A 27,222-nucleotide genomic window follows, 5' to 3' on the forward strand; every position below is an offset into this window, starting at 1 on the left:
ACCCTTTGAGTCCATATTAGGAATATAAAAAGAGAGAATTTGGTTCTACCAGTCCCTGCCTATATTGTTTTTTTAATGTATTTTTACAAACAGTGAGAATATGGACATTGTGTTTTGACGTATTGTTTTTTAGTATGGTTTCTAAAAACAATTTGTCTTTGTGGAACATTGCTACCTGATTGTCCTCCTTGGTCCTTTGGAACACTGAGCAACCTAAGTGGTCTTTGTTACTGTCACAAGCTATGTCGTGGTCTACAGAGTCTATGAAAGAACAAGGTAGTTGAGTACTATGTGGTAATTCCTTTATGAGGAAGTTGTTTTTACATGGTTGGAAGATAGAGGGACGTCCATTATGTAATGTGCTTGTAAGCATGCTATTAATGGAAGTTGGTTTGTGTATGCTTCCTAAGCAGACATCTCCTACTATGACCCATCCTAGGTCATGCCTTTGGGCATAAGGAGCATGATGTGGGCCATTAATCTGTTCTCTAGTTTTATGAATGTGTAAGATATCTCTCCCTAGGAGTTGGATTATCTGAGCATTAGGATCGAGTTTTGGTAAGAGATGGGCTATACGCTGTAAATGGGGGTGATGTATGGCTACCTCTGGTGTAGGGATCTCGTGTCTATTATCAGGGATTTGGTTACATTCAGTAATAGTTGGTAAGGAAAGACACGTTTTACCATCTATGGATTCAATTAGGTAGCCACTAGCTCTCCTCCCCGCTGTTTCTACAGTACCTGCACAAGTCTTTAGAGAATAAGGAGTGTTGGGCCCTTTGATGTTGAAAATGTCAAAGAAAGTAGATTTGGCTAGGGACGCATTACTTTGGTCATCTAGGATGGCGTAAACATTGATGGCTTTGTCTCTGCAGCCCTTTGGGTATACTTTTGTTAGGCAGATTTTTTAGCAGGACCTGCCGCCTATGAGTCCTTTACAGACTTCAGTGCATTGTGAAGTAACTGCTGGTGGGTTAGCTTCGGCGGTACTTTCCTCCCCGCCATGCTCTCTGGCACTGTTACTCTGTGATGAGGTCCATGGGAAAGGCCCAGGATGTAGGGCCGTGTTGTGATCTGAGTTGTTGCATTCTGTGCATTTTACACTAACCTGACAGTCTTTGGCAATATGTGATGTTGATGAGCAGCACTTGTAGCAAATGCAGTTCTCCTTGAGGAAGGCTTTGCAATCTCCTATGGACATTTCTCTAAAGGCTCTGCACTTGAGAAGAGGGTGTGGCTTCTTGTGTAGAGGGCACCGCTTACCAGGATCTTTGACTCTTTCGCGGCTGGCGGAGCTGTAATGCCTGTAAGAATCTGCAGGTGAAATGTTAGTTTTGTGCACTGCCACTGATCCTTTGTGTGGTCTGTGGTCATAGGGAGTGGCACAAGACTGTGATAGATCAAAGCTAGGGTCATTACGAATATTATCTTCTAGCCTTACAAAGTCAACAAACACACTAAAGGGAGGGAATGGCACATTGTAGGTATGTTTGTACCTTGACCCGTGGGAGACCCATTTCTCCTGCAGGTTGTGGGGAAGCTTTAATGCAATAGGTTTGACACCTCTGGCAGCGTCGAGGTAAGCAAGCCCCGGTAAGTCCCCTTCGGCTTTGGCAACCTGTAATTCCATCAGTAGATCACTTAAATACCTAAAATTCTGGAACCCTTTGCTAGATATTTTAGGGAATTTGTCAATTCTTTTAAACAACGCATCTTCTATGACAGGCATGTCCAAACTGCGGCCCTCCAGCTGATGCAAAACTACAACTCACAGCATGCCCTAATAACTGTAAGCTATCCAGGCATGCTGGGAGTTGTAGTTTTGCAACAGCTGGAGGGCCGCACTTTGGACATGCCTGCTCTATGACCTCTGCAGAACCATAACATTCATCAAGTCTATACCAGATAATTTTTAGGCCAATCTCTGGGTAGTTTATATTAATATCCCTGATTCTCTTGGCATGTTCTACAGAGTCTTTTCCAAGCCGATCTACAAGGAAGTCTATCTCCTCACTGTATGACAGACCCAAGTCTTTTGTAATGTTATAAAAGGAGGCCCGCCATGCTCTATAGTTTTCAGGGCGTTCACTGAACTTTGCCAGTCCCTTTGTAACTAGCTCTCGTTTAGTAAAGAACCTGGCAAAGTCTATTGTGCTCTGGTTACTACTAAGGTTGGTTGGAGGTGGAAAGTCACAGTGAGAGTGTGGTGGGCGATCATACCTGTATGGAGTCTCTGACTTAGGCCAGCCCATGTCATACCGTCTTGTGGGATAAGGTGGCTCTGCAGGCTGGACTGGAAGCTGGCTTCCTTGGTGTGCAGGGAAGTTAGCTGGAGTTTTGTCACGTGGCTCTGGGCTCTCTTGTTTGTAGGACTGGGTTCCGAGCGTGACTCTTTCTTTTGGATGGTAAGATTCCTCTGTGGCATAGGTGACATCTTCGGTTCCTGGGAATGGATCAGCATTGCTGTTTGGTCTAGAGTGTTGACGGACGTACTCTGAAGTGCGTTGTACAGGATCTTGCTGGCCGAGTTCTGGGCTAAGCACACTGCGGTGACTTCCGGTTTTCAGGTATTCCATTGCTTCCAAGAACTCTGCTTCAGCTATGGTGGCTGGCGTTTCTTTCTCTACGGCAAATTTCTCTAGCTTTGCATCTAAGAGGACCTTTTGCATGTCTATTGAAGCCTGTTGCTTTGCTTTCTCAGCCTCTAGTTGTGCCTTTTCTTCTTTCATCTTCATTTCTTGTTCAGCAAAGGCTGCTTTGACCTTCGCGGCTTCTGCCTTTGCGCGGGCAATGGCAGTGTCACGAGGGTATCAAGAGCCACGTCTGACTCCGTTATACCCGGGGTCAGGAAGTCGCAGCGGGTGGCTGCGCGCTCTATATCTAAAGATCACGTTGTTTCTTAGTGATTGTTTTCTGTGTTTGCCTTGCTATCCTTTTTGTCTCACTCAGGGATCCGTAGCTTCTCCTCCTCAGCTGTTTCTTGTCTCCCACTCCCAACCTCCTTATATTCTCCCCTCACACTTCTCTAGTTGCCAGTTATAGAGCTTCCTGCCTGGACTTCTATACTGACCCACTGGAGTTGTGAATCCTGGTTGTCGTTCCAGAGTGCTACCCTCCCGGATCCCTGTTGGGCTTCTTGTTGTCTCCTGTTGTCGCCCATCTGGGATTATATGTTGAGTTTGTGTTGTCTGTCCTTCCCTTGGTGTTTTCCTTTAGAGCTAGTGGTGCGGACTAGTGTTCCCACCACCCTGTTCACTATCTAGGGCTCAGCTCAGGGAAAGCCAGGGTTTTAGGCACGTGATCGGCGTACGGGTGAGGAACCCGTCTAGGGACGTCAGGGCAGCCAGGTGCCAGCCGCAAGGTGAGTCAGGGGTCACCACCTTCCCTCTCACTTGGGCAGGGCCTTCCTCGTTCCCTCCCTCTGTGTCACGTATGTGATAGTCACGCCGATCGTGATATTATAACTGGCCCTTACTTTTTGAGAAAAAAATAAATAGAAAATTTTTTTTTTTTTTTTTTCTCTACTTAGAATCCAATATGGATCCTATTGCTGCCTTGGCAAAACAGCTTCAAGGCCTGTCTTTGGAGGTGGCAGGATTGAAGGCGTCTGTCCTCCAACAACAGCAGCAAATGCAGCAGACCGCACCCCCAGCGGTTGCTATGGGTAACCAGGTTGTTACAGAATCCAAGGTTGTTCTTCCTGACAGATTTTCTGGGGGAAGGGACAAATTTGCGACGTTCCGTGAGGCCTGCAAATTATATTTTAAGTTGCGCCCTTACTCCTCAGGTAATGAAGAACAGCGGGTAGGGATTGTCATTTCCCTGCTTCAGGGGGATCCACAATCCTGGGCGTTCTCGTTACCCCCTGGTTCCCAGGCTCTCCGGTCAGTGGAGGGATTTTTTGGGGCTTTGGGTCTCATATATGATGACCCTGACCGAGTCGCTCTGGCTGAGTCGAAGTTACGGAGACTCTTACAGGGAAATCGGTCAGCAGAGGAATATTGCTCAGAGTTCCGTAGGTGGGCTACGGATACTCAGTGGAACGACCCGGCTCTCAGGAGTCAGTTCTGCTCTGGGTTATCTGAAAGGGTTAAGGATGCACTGGCGCTGTATGAGACCCCCCTTTCCCTTGATGCTGTTATGTCTCTCTCTATCAGAATAGATAGACGTCTTAGGGAGAGATCGAAAATTCCTGAGCAATTGGTCGCCTCTCCCAAGCAACAGTTAGTCTGTACTGACTTAGATGAGCCTATGCAGCTAGGCGGAACTTCTCGTCAGGTCCGTCCTCCTGAGGTTCGCCGTAGGGGGAGGGGGCTTGTTTTTTCTGTGGGGGGAAGGGTCATTTCATTAATGTCTGTCCCTCCTTTCTCAAAAACAAAAGACCGTCGGAAAACTACTAACCCCAGGCTGTGCGGAGGATGTCAGCCGGGGGGTATACGTTTCCTCCATACGAACATCTCAATTTGTGTTACCAGCGGTTATTGTTTTTGGTGTTAAGACGGAGTCTATTTCTTTTTTTCTAGACAGTGGAGCAGGGGTAAATTTGATAGATGCCCATTTTGCCCGCACTATGGGTTTGTCTCTCTGTACGCTGCAGAGACCTATTCCCGTATTCGCTATAGATTCTGCTCCTCTGTCTCAGAGAAACCTCACCCACGTTGTTCATAATTTACACCTTCGGGTAGGGGACCACCATAATGAGTGTCTTTCATGTTACGTTCTGGAGGGCCTTCCCTCTCCTGTGGTATTGGGTCTCCCCTGGTTGGTAGCTCACAATCCAGTGGTGGATTGGCAGGCCAGGGAGATATTGGAGTGAAGTGAGCATTGCAGAGAGAATTGCTTAAATAACCATTGCTTAATCGCCTCCATAGCTTCTCTACCTACATTTATTTCGGACTTTGAGGACGTTTTTTCTGAAAAGGGTTGTCAGAAGCTACCACCTCATCGTCCTTATGATTGCCCGGTAACCTGATTCCCGGTGCAAAATTACCCAAGTCCAGGTTGTATAATCTTTCGGGTCCCGACAGACAAGCCATGAAAGATTATATCTCAGAGAGTCTGGCTAAGGGACACATCAGACCCTCTTCTTCACCCGTGGCTGCAGGGTTTTTCTTTGTTAAAAAGAAAGATGGGGGCCTGCGTCCTTGCCTAGATTTCCGTGAGCTAAACCGGATAACCATCCGAGACCCATACCCTCTTCCTCTCATTCCTGACCTTTTTAATCAGATTGCGGGTGCTAGGTGGTTCTCCAAACTTGATCTTAGGGGGGCCTACAATCTGATTCGTATCAAGGAAGGGGATGAGTGGAAGACAGCTTTTAACACCCCTGAGGGGCATTATGAAAATCTAGTTATGCCTTTCGGTCTGACCAATGCCCCTGCTGTCTTCCAACATTTCGTTAATGATATTTTTAGTCATCTCATCGGCAGGTTTGTAGTCATATACCTAGATGATATCTTAATTTATTCGGCTGATCTGAAAACACATGAGGTGCATGTCAGGCAAGTACTGCAGGTCCTACGGACGAATAAATTATATGCGAAAATTGAAAAATGTGTCTTCGCCGTTCAGGAAATACAGTTCCTGGGATATCTATTATCTGCTTCAGGTTTCCGTATGGATCCTGGGAAGGTCCAGGCAATTTTAGATTGGGATCTTCCTGAGAACCTTAAAGCCCTACAACGGTTTTTGGGTTTCGCAAATTTCTATAGAAAGTTCATTAAAAATTATTCAGTGATCGTTAAACCCCTTACCGACATGACTAGGAAGGGGACTGATTTTTCCAAATGGTCTGACGCCGCTAAAAATGCATTTTCCTCTCTAAAAGAGAGGTTTACCTCGGCAGCTGTTCTAATTCAACCTGATGTCTCCCAGCCTTTTATTGTTGAGGTAGATGCGTCAGAGGTGGGAGTGGGGGCTGTATTGTCTCAGGGTCCGTCTCCTGGCAAATGGCGTCCTTGCGCTTTCTTTTCCAAAAAATTATCTTCTGCAGAGAAGAACTATGATATTGGAAATAGGGAACTGTTGGCGATTAAACTGGCGCTTGAAGAGTGGCGTCACTTCTTAGAGGGAGCAATCCACCCCGTCACGGTGATTACGGATCACAAAAACCTTCTGTACCTAGAATCGGCTAAGCGTCTCACCCCTAGACAAGCTAGGTGGTCGCTATTCTTTACCAGATTTAACTTTGTAATCACCTATCGTCCTGGGGCAAAAAATACCAAGGCAGACGCATTATCTCGTAGTTTCCCTGGAGGGGGTAATGTTAGTGATCCGGTACCTATTTTACAAAGAGGAGTGGTTGTCTCTGCTGTACACTCTGTTCTAGAGGGAAAGGTGTTAGAGGCCCAGGGGGACGCCCCGGCCTCTTGCCCCTCAGAGAAATTGTTTGTACCGTTAAACCTGCGTCTTGAATTATTAAAAGAACATCATAATTCGGCACTTGCTGGGCACCCGGGTAGTAAAGCAACCTTGGAGCTATTATCTCGTCTTTTCTGGTGGCCAAGGTTGCGTCAGGATGTAATGGATTTCGTGTCTACTTGCTCTACTTGTGCACGCGCGAAAGTCTCTCATACACGTCCAGCAGGGTCTTTATTGGCACTTTTCATCCCCAATAGGCCATGGACTCATCTGTCAATGGATTTCATTACTGACTTACCGTTGTCTGCGGGGAAAACAGTTATCTTGGTAGTAGTAGACAGGTTTAGCAAAATGGTACACTTTATTGCGCTACCCGCACTTCCTAATGCTAAGACTCTTGCTCAGGTGTTTATCAGTGAAATCGTGAAGCTTCACGGGGTCCCTTTAGATGTGGTTTCGGATCGGGGAACCCAGTTTATTTCTACGTTTTGGAAAGCTTTTTGTCCTTTTTGTACACTTGTCCTTTTCCTCAGCTTTCCATCCTCAGTCGAATGGACAGACTGAGCGTACCAACCAAAACCTAGAAACATATTTAAGGTGTTTTGTGTCTGAAAACCAAGAATTGTGGTCTTCATATTTACCGTTAGCTGAGTTTTCCATAAATAATCATTATCAGGAGTCCACTGGCAAGTCACCTTTCCTTGGTGCATACGGTTTTCATCCCCAATTTTGTACTTTCAAAGAGGGGGGGTCTTCTGGGGTTCCCGAAGAGGAAAGGTTTTCTTCATCTCTTTCATCGGTATGGCAGAAGGTGCAAGCTAACTTGAAAAAGATGAGTGGTAAATATAAATGCATGGCCGATAAGAAACGGTCGCCAGGTCCGGACCTAGGAGTGAATGACTATGTGTGGTTGTCTACTAGGAATATTAAGTTGAAGGTTCCCTCTTGGAAACTGGGCCCTAGGTTCATTGGTCCTTATAAAATAGTAGCCGTCATTAACCCTGTGGCTTTTCGCCTGGAGCTACCTCAGACTTTTAAGATCCATAACGTCTTCCATAAAGCGTTACTCAAGAAGTATGTTCCACCTCTAGAACCATCACCGCTGCCACCTCCTCCTGTTATTGTGGATGGTAATATGGAGTTTCAAATAGCCAGAATTGTTGATTCTCGTCGGGTCCGCCGCTCTCTTCAGTATCTGGTGCATTGGAGGGGTTACGGTCCCGAGGAAAGAATGTGGGTTCCAGCGTCAGAGGTAAACGCCAACAGGTTAATTCAGGCTTTCCATGCCTCTCATCCGGAGAGACCTGGTCCTGAGTGTCCGGAGGCCCCTCGTGAAAGGGGGGGTACTGTCACGAGGGTATCAAGAGCCACGTCTGACTCCGTTATACCCGGGGTCAGGAAGTCGCAGCGGGTGGCTGCGCGCTCTATATCTAAAGATCACGTTGTTTCTTAGTGATTGTTTTCTGTGTTTGCCTTGCTATCCTTTTTGTCTCACTCAGGGATCCGTAACTTCTCCTCCTCAGCTGTTTCTTGTCTGCCACTCCCAACCTCCTTATATTCTCCCCTCACACTTCTCTAGTTGCCAGTTATAGAGCTTCCTGCCTGGACTTCTATACTGACCCACTGGAGTTGTGAATCCTGGTTGTCGTTCCAGAGTGCTACCCTCCGGATCCCTGTTGGGCTTCTTGTCGTCTCCTGTTGTCGCCCACCTGGGATTATATGTTGAGTCTGTATTGTTTGTCCTCCCCTTGGTGTTTTCCTTTAGAGCTAGTGGTGCGGACTAGTGCTCCCACCGCCCTGTTCACTATCTAGGGCTCAGCTCAGGGAAAGCCAGGGTTTTAGGCACGTGATCGGCGTACGGGTGAGGAACCCGTCTAGGGACGTCAGGGCAGCCAGGTGCCAGCCGCAAGGTGAGTCAGGGGTCACCACCTTCCCTCTCACTTGGGCAGGGCCTTCCTCGTTCCCTCCCTCTGTGTCACGTATGTGATAGTCACGCCAATCGTGATAGGCAGCTGCATTGCTAACGGAAGACGACTTGGTGGAACCATCCTTCCCTGATCTGGTCTTGTAGCTTGATACTGTGCTACGCGACATCGTGTTGGTGAAGACACTTAACTGTGTGGAGACTACTGTGCTGTGGAATGCCGGTCGCTGTGCTTAGAGAGCGGTCACAGTATGCAATCATTGCACACCTGACCAGTTAATCTGTCCTTGAGGCTGGTTTTAAAGTCAGTATAAAACTGAGTCTGCTTGTATAGAACCTACCATTAGCCATCTGGCTCCAGGAGAAGTATATGGTGGGTTCAGCATGCATGTTGGTACTTGCATCCCTGGATCCGATGAAAGCTGTAATGGCACCGGACGGGGTTACAAGCAAAGTGTACTTGGCTTGCATGCTGACCTGCATTCCCTGGATTTTATGTGGCTGTCATGGCCCATGAACAGGTAGGAACAAGAGTTAGGGACCACTCATGAGACGACCTTGACGCGGTGAGTGGCTTACTATGCTTTGGCCAAAATATAAACCAATGTCTCATCCAGCATGGAGGGCAGAGTGCTGGATGTAGTGTGCGATCACATTTGCATTTTCCGTTTATATATGTATTTCGCCATAGTGATCTGCACCTACAGGCAGGTTGTGCTGACCCAACCCCTTATTTTTTTCTTTGTAGTATATATTGGAGGCGTGGCGATCTCCTTGGAGTCATTGCACACCTGACCAGTTAATCTGTCCTTGAGGCTGGTTTTAAAGTCAGTATAAAACTGAGTCTGCTTGTATAGAACCTACCATTAGCCATCTGGCTCCAGGAGAGGTATATGGTGGGTTCAGCATGCATGTTGGTACTTGCATCCCTGGATCCGATGAAAGCTGTAATGGCACCGGACGGGGTTACAAGCAAAGTGTACTTGGCTTGCATGCTGACCTGCATTCCCTGGATTTTATGTGGCTGTCATGGCCCATGAACAGGTAGGAACAAGAGTTAGGGACCACTCATGAGACGACCTTGACGCGGTGAGTGGCTTACTATGCTTTGGCCAAAATATAAACCAATGTCTCATCCAGCATGGAGGGCAGAGTGCTGGATGTAGTGTGCGATCACATTTGCATTTTCCGTTTATATATGTATTTCGCCATAGTGATCTGCACCTACAGGCAGGTTGTGCTGACCCCAACCCCTTATTTTTTTCTTTGTAGTATATATTGGAGGCGTGGCGATCTCCTTGGAGTCATTGCACACCTGACCAGTTAATCTGTCCTTGAGGCTGGTTTTAAAGTCAGTATAAAACTGAGTCTGCTTGTATAGAACCTACCATTAGCCATCTGGCTCCAGGAGAAGTATATGGTGGGTTAAGCATGCATGTTGGTACTTGCATCCCTGGATCCGATGAAAGCTGTAATGGCACCGGACGGGGTTACAAGCAAAGTGTACTTGGCTTGCATGCTGACCTGCATTCCCTGGATTTTATGTGGCTGTCATGGCCCATGAACAGGTAGGAACAAGAGTTAGGGACCACTCATGAGACGACCTTGACGCGGTGAGTGGCTTACTATGCTTTGGCCAAAATATAAACCAATGTCTCATCCAGCATGGAGGGCAGAGTGCTGGATGTAGTGTGCGATCACATTTGCATTTTCCGTTTATATATGTATTTCGCCATAGTGATCTGCACCTACAGGCAGGTTGTGCTGACCCAACCCCTTATTTTTTTCTATGCAATCAAATGTGTCTACATTGCTTGAAGCAGCTATCGCCTTGCAGCACTGGACTGTATAGAAGTCGCTGTGGTGTCCATTTGCAGAGATTGCGTGGACTGTAACAGACTTCTATGTAGTCAGGTGCGTCTCTCTCGCTAGAAGTCGTCGTTTACTGTCCTGTACTCACAAAATGTACCCCCGGGGTCTATATGCAGTTCAACAGGCAGATATCATCATTCTACTAGTTGATAAGATGAGACTTGTTTCTGTAGTCTGGTTTTATTAACCGCCTCAGCCCCCCTAGCTTAAACACCCTTAATGACCAGACCACTTTTTACAATTCTGCACTACACTACTTTCACCGTTTATTGCTCGGTCATACAACTTACCACCCAAATGAATTTTACCTCCTTTTCTTCTCACTAATAGATCTTTCATTTGGTGGTATTTCATTGCTGCTGACATTTTTACTTTTTTTTGTTATTAATCGAAATTTACCAATTTTTTTTGCAAGAAAATGACATTTTTCACTTTCAGTTGAAATTTTTTTCAAATAAAACTACATTTCTATATAAATTTTTATCTAAATTTATTGTTATACATGTCTTTGATTAAAAAAATGCAATAAGTGTATATTTATTGGTTTGCGCAAAAGTTATAGCGTTTACAAACTATGGTACAAAAATGTGAATTTCCGCATTTTGAAGCAGCTCTGACTTTCTGAGCACCTGTCATGTTTCCTGAGGTAGAGTAGAAAAAACCCACAAATGACCCCTTTTCGGAAAGTAGACACCCTAAGGTATTCGCTGATGGGCATAGTAAGTTCATAGAAGTTTTCATTTTTTGTCACAAGTTAGCGGAAAATTATGATTTTTTTTTTTTTTCTTCTTACAAAGTCTCATATTCCACTAACTTATGACAAAAAATAAAAGCTTCTATGAACTCACTATGCCCATCACGAAATACAGTACAGACCAAAAGTTTGGACCCCACTTCTCATTCAAAGAGTTTTCTTTATTTTCATGACTATGAAAATTGTAGATTCACACTGAAGGCATCAAAACTATGAATTAACACATGTGGAATTATATACATAACAAACAAGTGTGAAACAACTGAAAATATGTAATATTCTAGGTTCTTCAAAGTAGCCACCTTTTGCTTTGATTACTGCTTTGCACACTCTTGGCATTCTCTTGATGAGCTTCAAGAGGAATCCCCTGAAATGGTTTTCACTTCACAGGTGTGCCCTGTCAGGTTTAATAAGTGGGATTTCTTGCCTTATAAATGGGGTTGGGACCATCAGTGGCGTTGAGGAGAAGTCAGGTAGATACACAGCTGATAGTCCTACTGAATAGACTGTTAGAAATTGTATTATGGCAAGAAAAAAGCAGCTAAGTAAAGAAAAACGAGTGGCCATCATTACTTTAAGAAATGAAGGTCAGTCAGTCAGCCGAAAAATTGGGAAAACTTTGAAAGTAAGGGCTATTTGACCATGAAGGAGAGTGATGGGGTGCTGCGCCAGATGACCTGGCCTCCACAGTCACCGGACCTGATCCCAATCGAGATGGTTTGGGGTGAGCTGGAACGCAGAGTGAAGGCAAAAGGGCCAACAAGTGCTAAGCATCTCTGGGAACTCCTTCAAGACTGTTGGAAGACCATTTCAGGGGACTACCTCTTGAAGCTCATCAAGAGAATGCCAAGAGTGTGCAAAGCAGTAATCAAAGCAAAAGGTGACTACTTTAAAAAACCTAGAATATGACATATTTTTAGTTGTTTCACACTTGTCTGTTATGTATATAATTCCACATGTGTTAATTCATAGTTTTGATGCCTTCATAGTCATGAAAATAAAGAAAACTCTTTGAATGAGAAGGTGTGTCCAAACTTTTGGTCTGTACTGTACCTTGGGGTGTCTTCTTTCCAAAATGGGGTCACTTGTGGGGTAGTTATACTGCCTTGGCATTTTAGGGGCCCTAATGCTTGAGAAGTAGTTTGAAATCCAAATGTGTAAAAAATGAAATCCTAAAAGGTGCTCTTTAGAATTTGTGCCCCTTTGCCCACCTAGGCTGCAAAAAAGTGTCACACATGTGGTATCGCTGTACTCAGGAGAAGTTGGGCAATGTGTTTGCGGTGTCATTTTATATATACCCATGCTGGGTGAGAGAAATCTCTCTCTAAAAGTCAACTTTTCACATTTTTTTTATACAAACTTGTCATTTTGGAGAGATATTTCGCTCACCCAGCATGAGTATATGTAAAAAGACACCCCAAAACACATTGCCCAACTTCTTCTGAGTACGGTGATACCACATGTGTGACATTTTTCTGCAGCCTAGGTGCGCAAAGGGGCACAAATTCCTTTTAGGGGGGAATTTTTAGACATTTGGATTCCAGACTTCTTCTCACGCTTTAGGGCCCCTAAAATGCCAGGGCAGTATAAATACCCCACATGTGACCCTATTTTGGAAAGAAGACCCCCCAAGGTATTTCGTGATGGGCATAGTGAGTTCATGGAAGTTTTTATTTTTTGTCACAAGTTAGTGGAATATGAGACTTTGTAAGAAAAAAAAAAAAAAAACATTTTCCGCTAACTTGTGACAAAAAATCAAAACTTCTATGAACTCACTATGCCCATCAGCGAAGACCTTAGGGTGAGATTTTTTTTTTTTTCGTTCAGCCTCTGGGCTGAAAGAAAAAATGAACGGCACAGATTTCTTCATTTGCATCGATCAATGTGGATGAAAAAATCTCTGCCAAAAAAAAAAAAAAAGGAGGGGAAAGGCGTCTGCCAGGACATAGGAGCTCCGCCCAACATCCATACCCACTTAGCTTGTATGCCCTGGCAAACCCGATTTCTCCATTCACATTAATCGATGTGGATGAATAAATCATTGCCCGGTTTTTTGTTTTTTTTTATATACAAAGTATTTGCCAAAGCATATGAACACCACCGCCCCCTCAGCTCATAAGCCTAGGCAAACATATCTTTTTTACTGCAGAGGAGAAATCTCGTCCTGCAGCGCCGCATACACCCACTTTTGTGTAATCTGACAGCAGCGCAATGCTTCTGTCAGAATGCACATCAGTGCTGCAGCTGGTTCATCAGTTGGTCCACCTAGAAGGTAAAAAATTTAAACAAAAAAGAAAAAACCAGGCTGCAACGCAATAAATTTATTAACATGTACTTTATAATAATATTTGAACAGAACATTAACTTTTTTGCTTACCGGTGATTTTTTTTCTGTTTTGCTTTTTTTACCTTTTATAGGGCAAACCTCTCCTTCCCCATGGGACAATGTGCAAAGCGCAAATCGCCCAGAGATGTGGCGAAGTACATTATGCACTTTGTCCCAGGTGAAAGGAGATTGCAGCAGTTCTGTGTGAATGGGCCCTAATAGCCCTGTGTGCCTGTCCTGTGAGATGCAATCCCTATGCTAAGTGTACCTGTGTGTGGTACTTCCGGAAACACTCCCCTAAGCATAGGGCAGGGTGGTCAGGGGAGTCAGGACACAAATATCGGGTGTCACGCCTTATTCCACTTCTGCTACAGGCAACATTTTTTTCGGGGTGGCGGTTGGTTTGAGGTACCAGCAACGACACTGGGGAAATGTCGCTCGTGTAGACGGCTCACTACACTGGTGGTTGGGGCCACGGAACCTCCTGGATACAGAAGGTTCTCGATGATCTCATCCTGAAATTTGAGGAAGGATCTTGCTCTCCCAGCCTTACTGTAGAGAACAAAACTATTATATACAGCCAATTGAATCAAATATACAGACACCTTCTTATACCAGCGTCTGGTTCTGCGGGAAAGTAAATAGGGAGCCAACATCTGGTCATTGAAGTCCACCCCTCCCCTGAGCGAATTATTGTCGTGGACACAGAGGGGCTTTTCAATGACACTGGTTGATCGTTCAATTTGGATTGTCGTGTCTGCGTGAATGGAGGAGAGCATGTAAACGTCACGCGTGTCTCTCCATTTCACCGCAAGCAGTTCTTCGTTACACAACGTAGCCCTCTCCCCCCTTGCAAGACGGGTGGTAACGAGCCGTTGGGGGAAGCCCTGGCGACTACGTCGCACGGTGCCACAACAGCCAATCGGTTCTAAAAACAAATGCCTGAAGAGGGGCACACTTGTGTAAAAATTGTCCACATAAAGATGGTACCCCTTGCCAAATAAGGGTGACACCAAGTCCCAGACTGTCTTCCCACTGCTCCCCAGGTAGTCAGGGCAACCGACCGGCTCCAGGGTCTGATCTTTACCCTCATGGAAACGAAATTTGTGCGCATAGCCTGTGGCCCTTTCACAGAGCTTATACAATTTGACCCCATACCGGGCGCGCTTGCTTGGGATGTATTGTTTGAAGCCAAGGTGCCCGGTAAAATGTATAAGGGACTCGTCTACGCAGATGTTTTGCTCAAGGGTATACAAATCTGCAAATTTGGTGGTAAAGTGGTCTATGAGGGGCCAAATTTTGTGGAGCCGGTCAAAAGCTGGATGGCTTCTGGGACGAGAGGTGCTGTTGTCACTAAAGTGCAGGAAACTGGCATGTCCTGGACATGGCAGCAGACAACATGGGCATGTGATGAATTGGGTTCGTGGACCAATATGACCGCAATTCATACTTTTTTGTTAGGCCCATGTTGAGGAGAAGGCCCAGAAAAGTTTTAATTTTGGAAACTTGGACGGGTTTCCACCGGAAAGCTGGAGTTCGGAAACCCGATCTCCAGACTGGGCGGTGAAAGGTGGAACTACTGGTGCGGCTGAAGTTGGGGGCTGCCAATCAGGGTTTGCCAGCACCTCACGGACTCTAGGGGCTCTACGGGCCTGTCTGTGTGGTGGCTGCGACGGGGGAACTAATGCACGTGCCACCGTACCAGCTTCAACTGCTCTTCTGGTACTTGCCCCTTCACCATGTTGTACGGCAGTGCTGGCACTAGGTCCAGGATGGGCTGCGCTGCTGGTGTATGCCTCACCACGTGATCTGACAGCGCCAGCCCCACTCTGCTGCCCTTGAAGCGGATCCTGCACAACCTATGGTCTAGCAACACGGGGCCGGGTACGCCTGGTGGTATCAGGGACCTCAACCTCCTCGTCCGAACTTTGGGTCAGAGAGCCACTGCTTTCTACAGGTTCATATTCTGAACCGCTGGATTCGTCAGATGAGGGTTCCCATTCCTCATCCGACTGGGTCAGAAGCCTGTAGGCCTCTTTAGAAGAATACCCCTTATTTGCCATTTGGACAACTAAATTTAGGGGGTATTCCCTGAGACTACCCAAGAAAAAAAGCAAGCCTGTCTTACAAATGGGAGGCTAGCGAAGTACCGGAGGCCGCTGCGATCGATAAAAAATATCAAAACTTATTTTTTTATCGCCGCAGCGCTTGTAAAGTGATTGTGCAGCGATCAAAAAAATAATAATTTTTTGTCACTGCGGCGGGGCGGGCGTGGGGGAACGCACGTGTGGGCGACCGATCAGGCCTGATCGGGCAAACACTGTTTTGGGTGGAGGGCGAGCTAAGGTGACACTAATACTATTATAGATCTTTGTCCTTTGAAATAATCGGAGACTTTTTCCCAACCTACTATCTATTCCCAAATTGGAATGAGACATTACTTATGAAACATCATCGCTGCTATCTTTTATTTCAACTGTACTATTAATTCCTTGTATTTATTGTATCAATTTTAGTCTAACGTTACTTCACGGTTTTTATACCTAATGTATTCATTTTTTGACTTTTAAATAAGCCCAGTGTAGTATATTGTGTATTATTTTATTTTATTTTATATTATTCACATCAAGCTTATTAATAAACTGTTTAAACTACTATATTGTCGTATGTTTCCACGTTTAGTGCGAGTGCCCAGTATATTGTTTTGTATCGTTCATTTGTTAAAGGAAGGGCGAATCCTTTATTACTGAGAGCACCTCCCTCTGTGGTTTCACTCACTCCTGTGCGTCTCATATTAGCTACTCAACTATTATAGATCTGACTGTGATCAGTTCTGATCACTTACAGATACTATAAAAGTACAAATGCCGATTAGCGATACGCTAATCAGCGAATCAGTGACTGCGGTGCGGTGGGCTGGGCGCTAACCGACGCTAACTACCTAACCAAGGGGCCTAAACTATCCTAAAACCTAACCGTCAATACTAGTGAAAAAAAGTGACAGTTTACACTGATCACTTTTTTCCCTTTTACTAGGTGATTGACAGGGGGCGATCAAGGGGTTAATTGGGGTGCTGGGGGGTGATCTGGGGGCTAAGTGTGTTGTTTGGTGTTCTCACTGTGATCTGTGCTCTCTGCTGGGACCAACCGACGAAAAGGACCAGCAGAGGAGCAGACAAGCCATATAACCCCTTTATATTTATAAATATAAATGTGTTAACTGGCTTGTGATTCGTTTTTGAAAATCACCAGCCTGCAGCGATGATCAATGCGCAAGCGCGGGCCGGCTCTGCCCGAAATCTCGTGTCTCGCGAGATGACGCCCCGGGGCGTCCAGGAGGAATAACAGGGCCGCCGCAAAGACACAATCCTGCGTGCGGCGGTCCTGTAGTGGTTAACCGGCAGTAGATAAGGTAAACTATAAGAAAATGAACATACAAGAACTGAATATACAGCACAATGTACACAAAACCTATACAAAAACATTAATTAATCCCTTACCGACTATGCTTTAGTAAGAGACACACAATGTGCAGCTGCTCCTTCCATGAGGTGAGGAGAAAAGGAAGAAGGTGTCCGTCTCTTTCCAAGAAAGCACTGTGAGCAGGAAGTCAGGCGACCTGATGAATATGCATAGTTTAACAAGGCAGAAGATGCACTTACAGCTAAAGGTCACTAGATGGTGCTGAAGGCACACATATGAACACACACATTAACAACTATGCAATAGTTAGTGAAGAGGAGACAGTACTGTGTGTATTACACGAATAATGGTTCCTTACCACTAGGAAGATGTCCTGAGATTCCATGGGAGTAGTGAATTCTGCTACACTAAATGTAACTTCTTGATATGACATGTTTGTTCTTGTTTTCTTGCAGAAATTTTAATTATCAGTATGCCTACTTTGTCAAGTTCACTGCAGACGAATGCAACAGAGGTTTAACGAATCAAGTCTTACGGGAAGCCCTGCAAAGAGAAAACTCTAACAACTTGGTCCAGACAGTAAATAATTATGGGATTTATGAAGGAAATCGAATGGTGGCCGCTTCATACTTAAAACAAGGGAGCTATACTGAACATTCCGAATATCGCTTGTTAACCCCTGAGAATAGTTCCCCGATTAGTAGGCTGCTGCAGAGAGAACCTGTTGCTGGTTGCGCCATATTTTATTCTCTGAACTCCCCATGTATAACAAAATGCATCAGACCTAATGGAAAGTATAATATTATTAACTTACTTCAGTCAGTGACTAATGTCCCTCAAGACAAGGTATTTGCATTTAGACAAGTGTTTTGGTATGATGCAGATAAACCTCAGACTTGGGCTTCTTGGAGAACATTGAATAATTATATGCCATTGTATCGCTGTAATGGAAATAACTGCATTCGTTGCTTTACAAATGGTGTTCAGCAAAATAATTGTATGGATTAACCCGTATAGAAATGTCTTTAGCCTGCTTTCACATGTAGTTTTTTAGTCGCGCATTTTGCACTTTTGCATTTCTTTTTTGTGAAGCGTTTTGCAGCCTTTTTTTTTGCAATACAAATTCCATCTCCTGGTGTTAGCTGAAGGCTTATGGGAAATACGCATTGCGGGACACACAATGTTCATTACCATTCAATGACCACTGATGTTCATTAGGTGGCATTTTTTGTCTTTCTTAGGCCTCTTGCACACGACCGTATGGTTTTGCAGGCCGTTTTTCTCGGATCCAATTTTCACGGGCCGTTTTTTTATATAACCGTAGTGTTTCTGTTTCCGTTGCGCTTCCGTTTGTGATCCATTTTTTTGCGCATCGCAAACAGAAGCATTTAATATTTGTATACAGTAATTACATTGGGCTGGGCATAAAATTTTCAATAGATGGTTCCGCAAAAACGGAATGGATACGGATGACATACGGATGCATTCCATATGTGTTCTGTTTTTGACTTGACTTGAATGGAGTCACGGACATGTTCTATCTTTGAACGGAATGGAAATACAGAAATACGGAAATGGAATGCATACGGAGTAACTTCCATTTTTTGTCGGACTCATTAAAAATGAATGGTTCCACATACGGATAGCAAAAAACAGAACGTAATAAAAAAACTAACAAAAAACATTTGTGTGCAAGAGGCCTTACTTCTTTTTAAAAACACAGCCTGCTGGAGCCCTTAGGTTTTTTCCCCAGGTTTTCGCACCACCTTCTCTAAAAATTGCGTTTTTGTTTTTTTAATGTTAAAAACTTGCTAAAGCCAAATTCATGGGGCTTGTAAAAATACAATGAAGAACCTATGAATTTTGGGAATTTTTACAGGATTTTTTTGGTCATATATTTTTACGGTACATACATTTTTTTCAAGCTTTTTTTTTTCTTTGAAAAAAAAGTCTATGGAAAAAATGCTTAAAAAAAACATACTCAGCATGCTGCATTTTTAAAAAAGAAAAATGGCCACAGAAAGAGCAACAAAAGTGAGAAAAAAAAACAAAGCATTTTTTTTTGCGATGTGTTATAGTTTCCCGTAGCCTTACAGCTGGTATACAGTATAGATGCTGCTTTTTTTGCTGGAAAAATATAAATAAATGGCAAATTGGCACAGAAAGTGTAATTTTTCCAAAAACTGCTATGTGTGATACCTGCCTGATATTACATAATCACATAATTGATTATTATATTACAAATTTTGCATCCTGTGAAAAAAAAAAAACACATAATCATATACTATCAATAAAGACTACATGAATACTCAGAACATGGATTTGATATTTTATTTTTAGCAACTTAAAAGGCTCGTCCAACATTAGAATAACATGGCTGCCTTTTTCCAAGAGCAGTGCACTGCCATCTTCAGGTTGTGTATGGTATTACAGCTCGGCTCCATTCACTTCAGTGGAATTGAGCTGCAATACCAGACTCAACCTATGGGCAGTTTTGTGGCACTGATTCTGGAAGAAAGCAGCCATCTTTAAGCAACCTGTAAACCCAAACGTCAAACAGGACATTGTGAAGAAGAAAAGGTCTTGCAGAAACCAGGTCCTAGAATTAAAGGGATTGTCTACAGTATTAGTATTTTGTAATATTGATGACCTACCTTGTACGAGTGCAGTGTTCTCTTCAAACAGCTGATCGGTTCCCGCCGATCTGATATCGATGACTTACCCTGAAGTCATCAAAATTGTACTGTGCAAAAGGTCTGGAGAGAATGCTGCAAAGTAGAAATGCTTTAAAATAGAAGTAATAGTTCTTTTTTTTTTTTTATCAATTAACAAAATGCAAAGTGAGTGAAGAAATCTAAATGTAATCAATATTTGGCGTGACCACCCTTTAACCGCTTGCCGTCACACTAACGCCAAAAGGCTTCAGTGTGGCGGCTCTCTCAAGTCTCGATGACGCCTATTGGCGTCATCTCGTGAGACCCGAGATTTCGCGGAACTGCAAAACACGGACACCGGCAATGTGCTTTCCGCATTTTGCGGATCCGCACATTGCCAGAACTATATAGAAAATGCAGTGATCGACTGATCAGGCCTGATCTTGTGCGCACACTTGCGTTCAGTCCGCCTCACCGCAGTGACAGAATTTTTTTTTCTGATCACTGCAAAAGCACCGTAAAATCGCTGCGGCGCTATTAAAAGATCACTTTTGAGGGGCATGGCGAGTTCATAGAAGATTTTTTTTTGTGGCACAAGTTAGCGGAAATTATTATTATTATTTTTTTTTCTTACAAAGTCTCATATTCCACTAACTTGTGACAAAAAATAAAATCTTACATGAACTCACCATACCCCTCACGGAATCCAAATGCGTAAAAATGCCCTGTGAAATCCTAAAGGTACTCATTGGAATTTCGGCCCCTTTGCGCATCTTGGCTGCAAAAAAGTGTCACACATGTGGTATCGCCGTACTCAGAAGAAGTAGGGCAATGTGTTTTGGGGTGTATTTTTACATATACCCATGCTGTAAATTGACAACTTTGTATAAAGAAATGTGAAAAGTTGTCATTTACAGAGATATTTCTCACACACAGTATGGGTATATGTAAAAATACACCCCAAAACACATTGCCCTACTTCTCATGAGTACGGCGATACCACGTGTGACACTTTTTTGCAGCCAAGATGCGCAAAAGGGCCCAAATTCCAATGAGTACCTTTTTAGGAGGGCATTTTTAGACATTTGGATTCCAAACTTCTTCTCACGCATTAGGCCCCCTAAAATGCCAGGGCAGTATAAATACCCCACAAGTGACCCCATTTTGGAAAGAAGACACCCCAAGGTATTCCGTGAGGGGTATGGCGAGTTCATGTAAGATTTTATTTTTTGTCACAAGTTAGTGAAATATAAAACTTTGTAAGAAAGAAAAAGAAAAAAAAAATTTCCGCTAACTTGTGCCAAAAAAAAAATCTTCTATGAACTCGCCATGCCCCTCACGTAATACCTTGGGGTGTCTTCTTTCCAAAATGGGGTCACTTGTGGGGTATTTATACTGCCCTGGTATTTTAGGGGCCCTAAAGCGTGAGAAGTAGTTTGGAATCCAAATGCGTAAAAATGCCCTGTGAAATCCTAATGGTACTCATTGGAATTTGGGCCCCTTTGCGCACCTAGGCTGCAAAAAAGTGTCACACATGTGGTATCGCCGTACTCAGAAGAAGTAGGGCAATGTGTTTTGGGCTGTATTTTTACATATACCCATGCTGGGTGAAAGAAATATCTCTGTAAATGACAACTTTTTACATTTTTTTTATACAAAGTTGTCAATTTACAGAGATATTTCTCTCACCCAGCATGGGTATATGTAAAAATACACCCCAAAACACATTGCCCTACTTCTTCTGAGTACGGCGATACTACATGTGTGACACTTTTTTGAAGCCTAGGTGCGTAAAGGGGCCGAAAGTCCAACGAGTACCTTTAGGCTTTTCAGGGTTGCTCAGAATTTAGCCCCGCCCAAAATGCCAGAACAGTAAACACACCCCACAAATGACGGAAAGTAGACACCCCAAGGTATTCACTGAGGGGCATAGTGAGTCCGTGGGAGATTTTTTTTTTTTTGCCAGACGTTAGCAGAAAGGGAAACTTTATTTTAATTTTTTTTCCTCAGAAAGTGTCATTTTCCGCTAACTTGTGAAAAAAAATTAAATCATACATGAACTCACCATGCCCCTATGCGAATACTTTGGGGTGTCTTCTTTCTAAAATGGGGTCATTTGGGGGGTATTTATACTATCCTGGCATTCTAGCACCTCAAGAAACATGACAGGTGCTCAGAAAGTCAGAGCTGCTTCAAAATGCGGAAATTCACATTTTTGTACCATAGTTTGTAAACGCTATAACTTTTGCGCAAACCAATAAATATACACTTATTGGATTTTTTTTTTATCAAAGACATGTAACAAAATTAATTCTGACACAAACTTGCATAGAAATGTAATTATATTTAAACAATTTTACTAGAAAAAGTAAAAAATACACATTTTTAAAAAAAAATTGCGGTCTATTTTGATTAATATCAGAAAAATGAAAAATCTCAGCAGCAATCAAATACCACCAAAAGAAAGCTGTATTTGTGAGAAGAAAAGGAGGTAAAATTCATTTGGGTGCCAAGTTGCATGACAGAGAAATAAACCGTTAAAGTTGTGAAGTGCCGATTTGTAAAAAAGGGACTGGTCACTAGGGGGGTATAAACCTGTGGTCCTTAAGTGGTTAAAGGGAGTCTGTCACCAGATTTTGACCTTATAGACCGCTTACATAGCGTTCTAGCATAGCAGTCTATGATTCTAATGGTACCTTTGATGTTTTCTTGTGAAGTTCCCCCAAGGCAAAACAGACTTTTTTTTCATATGTAAATTAGGGCTCGCAAGTGCCCAGGGGCGGCGTTCACCTCGTTGGTGCCCAGGCTGTTCTGCCTCTTTTTGTCATATCCCAGCCCCAGCCTCTTCCTCTGCCCACCCCGCTCTTCCTTTTTTGTCCTCCTTCTCAAGTTCTCTGCAGCAAGATCCCGCGCCTGAGCTCTCCATTGCTTGGCCGGGGCATGCGCACTGCGATGCCCATTGTGGGTGTCTCTGGTCCGCCTCCTCGCCGCTGTTTCACACCGTTTGCCGTCGCATGCGCAGTAGCTACTGTGATGCCGTGTCCACAATGGGCATCACAGTGCACATGCCCCGGCAAAGCTATGGATAGCGCAGGCGCGGGATCTCGCTGTAGAGAAGGAGGACGCAAAGGAAGAGAGGGGCGGGCAGAGTAACAGGCTGGAGCGGGGATATGATGAAAAGAGGCAGAACAGCCTGGGCACCAACGAGGTGAACGCCGCCCCTGGGCACTTGCGAGACCTAATTTACATATGAATAAAAGTCTGTTTTTGCCTTGGGGGAACTTCACAAGAAAACATCAAAGGTACCATTAGAATCATAGACTGCTATGCTAGAGCGCTATGTAAGCGGTCTATAAGGTCAAAATTTGGTGACAGACTCCCTTTAACTTCTTCTAGGTATACTTGTACACCATTTTTTAAGAAACTCGGCAGGGAGTTTGTTCCAAACATCTTGGAGAAGTAACCACAGATCCGTGAATGTAGACTTACTCAAATCCTTCATTCTCTTCATGTAATCCCATACAGACTGGATGACTTCCAGGACTACTTGTTCTTTATGCTGAATATTAGAGATGAGCACATTTTTCAAAAAGATTTGATCCAAGTTTATTTGTGACGAATCGCGTTAAAAAACAGCTATTTCATGGCTGTTTGCAAAAACACACACATAAGAAGTCTGCTGTGGTAGTGAAACAGTACTGTGAGTCAGTATGACATGCAGATGACAGGCGTCACTCTTATAATCACTTCACACTTCACTTATTTGGGCAGTTATGGGGCCAAAACTGACCAAATTACTCAAGTGTGATCTCAGCCTTATAGGTTGATGTTAGTGCTAGGCAGGCTCAGACTGGCCCACCGGGGAGCCGGGAAATCATCGGTAGGCTACAGTTAACGCCGGCATTAGGGGACAAACTGGCCAGGGCCCCCATTGTCTAAGGGGCCCCCTGATTCAGTGCTGCTGTTCAGCTGAACGTCCAAGGAAGCAAACGGGCGGACAGCTGAACAGCTGCACTTTAGTAATCCAGTGTACTGTCCCCCCCCCCTCACATATAAGAGAAATCATTACCACAGTGCTGACAGGACCTGCCATAATGTCAGATGCAAGAGGCAGAGCTCAGCAGAGAAGAGGGGCTGAAGGACCTGCAATGACCTCATCATCATGTGACCAGAACAGGAGGTGGAGCTCAGCAGTGCAGTAAAGTAATGAAGAAGAAGAAGACTAGCCATGCATGTGAAGAAGGATGGATTCAATGTAAGCGCCAGTGAAATCCTGGGAGTTGTAGTCCTCTCCTCCTATACCTCCTGGTATGTAATATCAGAGTACATTACAAGAGGAGGTATGAGGAGAGGACTACAACTCCTAACATGTGCAGCTTGTTATGTAATATCAGAGTACATTACAAGAGAAGGAATAAGAGGAGATAACTACAACTCTCAGCATGTCCGGGCCATTATTATATAATATCAGGGTACATTACAACACCCTGGACATGCTGGGAGTTGTATACCTCCTCTTATAATGTACTCTGATATTACATAATGACTGATTGGACATGCTGGAAGTTGTAGTTCTTCTCTTATACCTCCTCTTGTAATGTACTCTGGTATTATATAATAACGGCTTGGACATACTGGGAGTTGTAGTCCCATCCTCTTATACGTCTCCCTGTAATGTTCTCTGATGTTAAATAATAATAATGGCTTAGACATGCTGGGAGTTATGTTCCTCTCCTGTTATACCTCTTGCAGTAATGTGCTCTGAATTAGGGCCGGGATGATGGATAGCGGAGGGTAGTCATCCGTCTAGGATGCCACTTCGCTACCCATAAAGGGGGGGGGCTCACTCATGGCAGGAGCGGTGATGTCATTGGGACCGCATGCATCAGGACGCAGCAACACAAGCCACATATAAAACAGTGGCGGGGGGATAGGAGTTTTTTTTTTATACTAAATGTCCACACTGCTGGGGGCACCAGGGAGGGGGGAAGGAGATCATTATATATACCTGGCACTACTGGGGAGGAATGGAGGAGCATTATATACATACTGGCACTACGGTGGAACATTATATATATATATACTGGCACTATGGGGGGAGCATTATATATTGGAACTAGTGGGGGGGCACTACAGGGGGACATTAGAGCCACTGGGAGCATTATGATTATATTATTACTACTAGGGTACTTTAGGGGCGTTTTTTATTATTTGATGCAATATGGAGGGCATTGCTACTAGAGATGTCGCAAACATAAAATTTTCCGTTCGCGAACGCGAATTTCTGCAAATGTTCGTGAACGGGCGTACCGGGTGAACCGCCAATAGGCAGGCGAATTTTAAAACCCACAGAGACTCTTTCTAACCACAGTAGTGATGGAAAAGTTGTTTCAAGGGGACTAACACCTGGACTGTGGCATGCCGGAGGGGGATCCATGGCAAAACTCCCATGGAAGATTACATAGTTGACGCAGAGTTGGATTTTAATCCATAAAGGGCATAAATCACCTAACAATCCTAATTTTTTTTGAACAACGTGGTTTAAAACATCCAGTGTGTGTGTATACGATCAGGTATGATGTTGTATCGATCAGGTAGTGTAAGGGTTACGCCCGCTTCACAGACATTGACAGACCAAACTCCCCTTTTAGTGCAAACAGTCCATTTGCCCAACAGCAAACTTCCTGTAACAGAACGCCTAGCACCCCGACCGGGTACCTCCGTCGACAGATGCTCCTAGTGTTTTCCGAGGACTCCAAGCACTCCACCGGACACCGTACGCCCTGCAGACCCCACGAACCGCAACAGCTTAGTTGGGGTCTCACCGTCCTCCACCCACTCTGGACCCAAGACCGGGCTTCAGCTTCCAGTGGGTGAACCTCTCCTACATCCAGAGAGCAGGAACCATGAACAAGCTCTTACAAGAGCTTATACTCAGGGGAGTATTGTGATATAGCAATCCCCAAGAGTGTAGTTATCACATTCCCCAAACATGAGCCAAAACTTCATGAAGGTATAAAAGCAGCCCCTGACTGTACTTGCACGTACAGCCTCTTTTATTCACAATCCACAAACATAGTACTGCCCACAGGGTTTTGAAATACAACCAATCAATATATTACAACACATACAATGTAAGTACAGCAAACAATCGGACACGCCCATAGGGGACCAGAAGGAAGACTGTGACACAGGACAGATATGTAGCAATTCAGAATACACACACACAACACATCCCCACATCATGGTTTCCTCCTCTCTGCCCTGGAGACACCCGAGGAGCAATCCAATTATCTCTCAGGACAAAGGGAAATCGCCAATACACATGTGACAGAAATCACCATTTAAACACACAATGGGACAATGGCACAATGGGACAATAGAAACACACCCAGCATATTCCTCCCCTCTGTCTAGGAGATAATTGAGTCAATTTCTGTATCTACTCAACTATCTCCTAAGCTGAAAAGTTACACTTCTTATAAATTGTTACAACTTTGTGAGTTTACATTGTACATACATATAACTTATATCAATTTAACCAGTATAACTTGGGGACAATCCTATCCAAAATTCACTTGAATAGGTTCAGGGGTTTAAAAGTTAGTAAAAGTATCTTAAAGGGCCGTAATCCTGAGGCAAGAGGCTGGTAAATAGGCCTCTCCAAAACCCAGTGGCGAGGTTGGTTTCGCCACACTTCCCATTTGCACAAGGTTGGATACCAAGCTAGCCATGTCCCGTTGATGTCATTGAAGGTTTCTTCCTCCACCCAGCCACGTACAACACCAAGGGTCCCCGAAAGGTGAATTGAATTGATTTTTCCAACGGGGAGACGGTTAAAAAAACGCTGGCTCCCTCCCCTTTGTTTGAGTCCACGCCACGGTCACTGCGTCTGCGCCGTGCAAATTTACTGTCACACCCGATATGAATGGTATTTTCTATAGTACTATTCTCATCAGTTTAATCCCTGTTACGTCCCCTATCCGGGGACGTGTGTCGAATTGATTAATCATTGTCAAATTAACGACATCCTAAAATAATTTTGTTCTGAGCTCTATACTTGCTTTGTATTGGAATTGATGTGGATTTTTTAAATTGTCTGCATTATTTCTAACATACAACTTAAAAAAAAGAAAAGAAAAATAATGTTTTTTCTATGAAAAATTATCCAGCCGATCGCTTTTAGTCTGATCATAATGAAGCAACGGCCTTATCATCTGGGGTGTGGCAACATTGCCAACACATTCATAAAGGTGATGATCGCTTCATTGTGATACGCAAGCCCCTTCACCACAACAAGGTACCGATCACGAAAGGGAATTGACACATGTATGTGCCTTTTTTTTGTTTTTGCAGCCACAGTGCAGCACTAGAGGCCAGAAAAATTAGACCTGTACACATGCCTAAAAAATGAGGTATTGTTTCCAGGCAGAAAGGTGACTAAAACATTGCGGCTCGAACCCTAGTTGGTGGCGGAGAATTCACGAAAGTCATCCGGTATGCAGACATTAAATACAGCAGCGTGGGGACCATTTAGAGGCCAAGGCATGTCATCAGGCCTTTTGTTAGTCAAATGTATTCCCCACTGTCAGTCCCTTCGGGATCCATGCCTCATTCATCTTAATGAAGGTGAGGTAATCAACACTTTTTTTACCGAGGCGACTTCTTTTGTCAGTGACAATGCCTCCTGCTGCACTGAAGGTCCTTTCTGACAGGACACTTGAAGCGGGGCAGGACAGAAGTTCTATCGCAAACTGGGATAGTTCAGGCCACAGGTCAAGCCTGCATACCCAGTAGTCAAGGGGTTCATCGCTCCTCAGAGTGTCCATATCTGCAGTTAAGGCGAGGTAGTCTGCTACCTGTTGGTTGAGTCATTCTCTAAGGCTGGATCCAGAAGGGCTGTGGCGAT

At 44.2% G+C, this 27,222-nt stretch overlaps 1 protein-coding gene across 3 annotated transcripts in view; it reads left to right on the plus strand.

The window, feature by feature from the left end:
- Positions 1-18,073, plus strand: part of LOC120997106 — a 100,492-nt gene extending 82,419 nt beyond the window's left edge. For 2 of the 3 annotated variants that reach the window (XM_040427044.1, XM_040427045.1), the window contains one exon: positions 17,115-18,073. In XM_040427044.1, the coding sequence (XP_040282978.1) occupies positions 17,115-17,667 (553 nt within the window). In that variant the 3' untranslated portion in view covers positions 17,668-18,073. Of the gene's footprint in view, positions 1-14,791; positions 14,797-17,114 lie in introns of all 3 variants that reach the window. The other variant, XM_040427043.1, reaches the window with a different exon arrangement.
- Positions 18,074-27,222: the final 9,149 nt, after the last annotated feature.

Source organism: Bufo bufo, chromosome 4, assembly GCF_905171765.1.
Source record: "Bufo bufo chromosome 4, aBufBuf1.1, whole genome shotgun sequence".
Classification (NCBI taxonomy): Eukaryota; Metazoa; Chordata; class Amphibia; order Anura; family Bufonidae; genus Bufo; species Bufo bufo.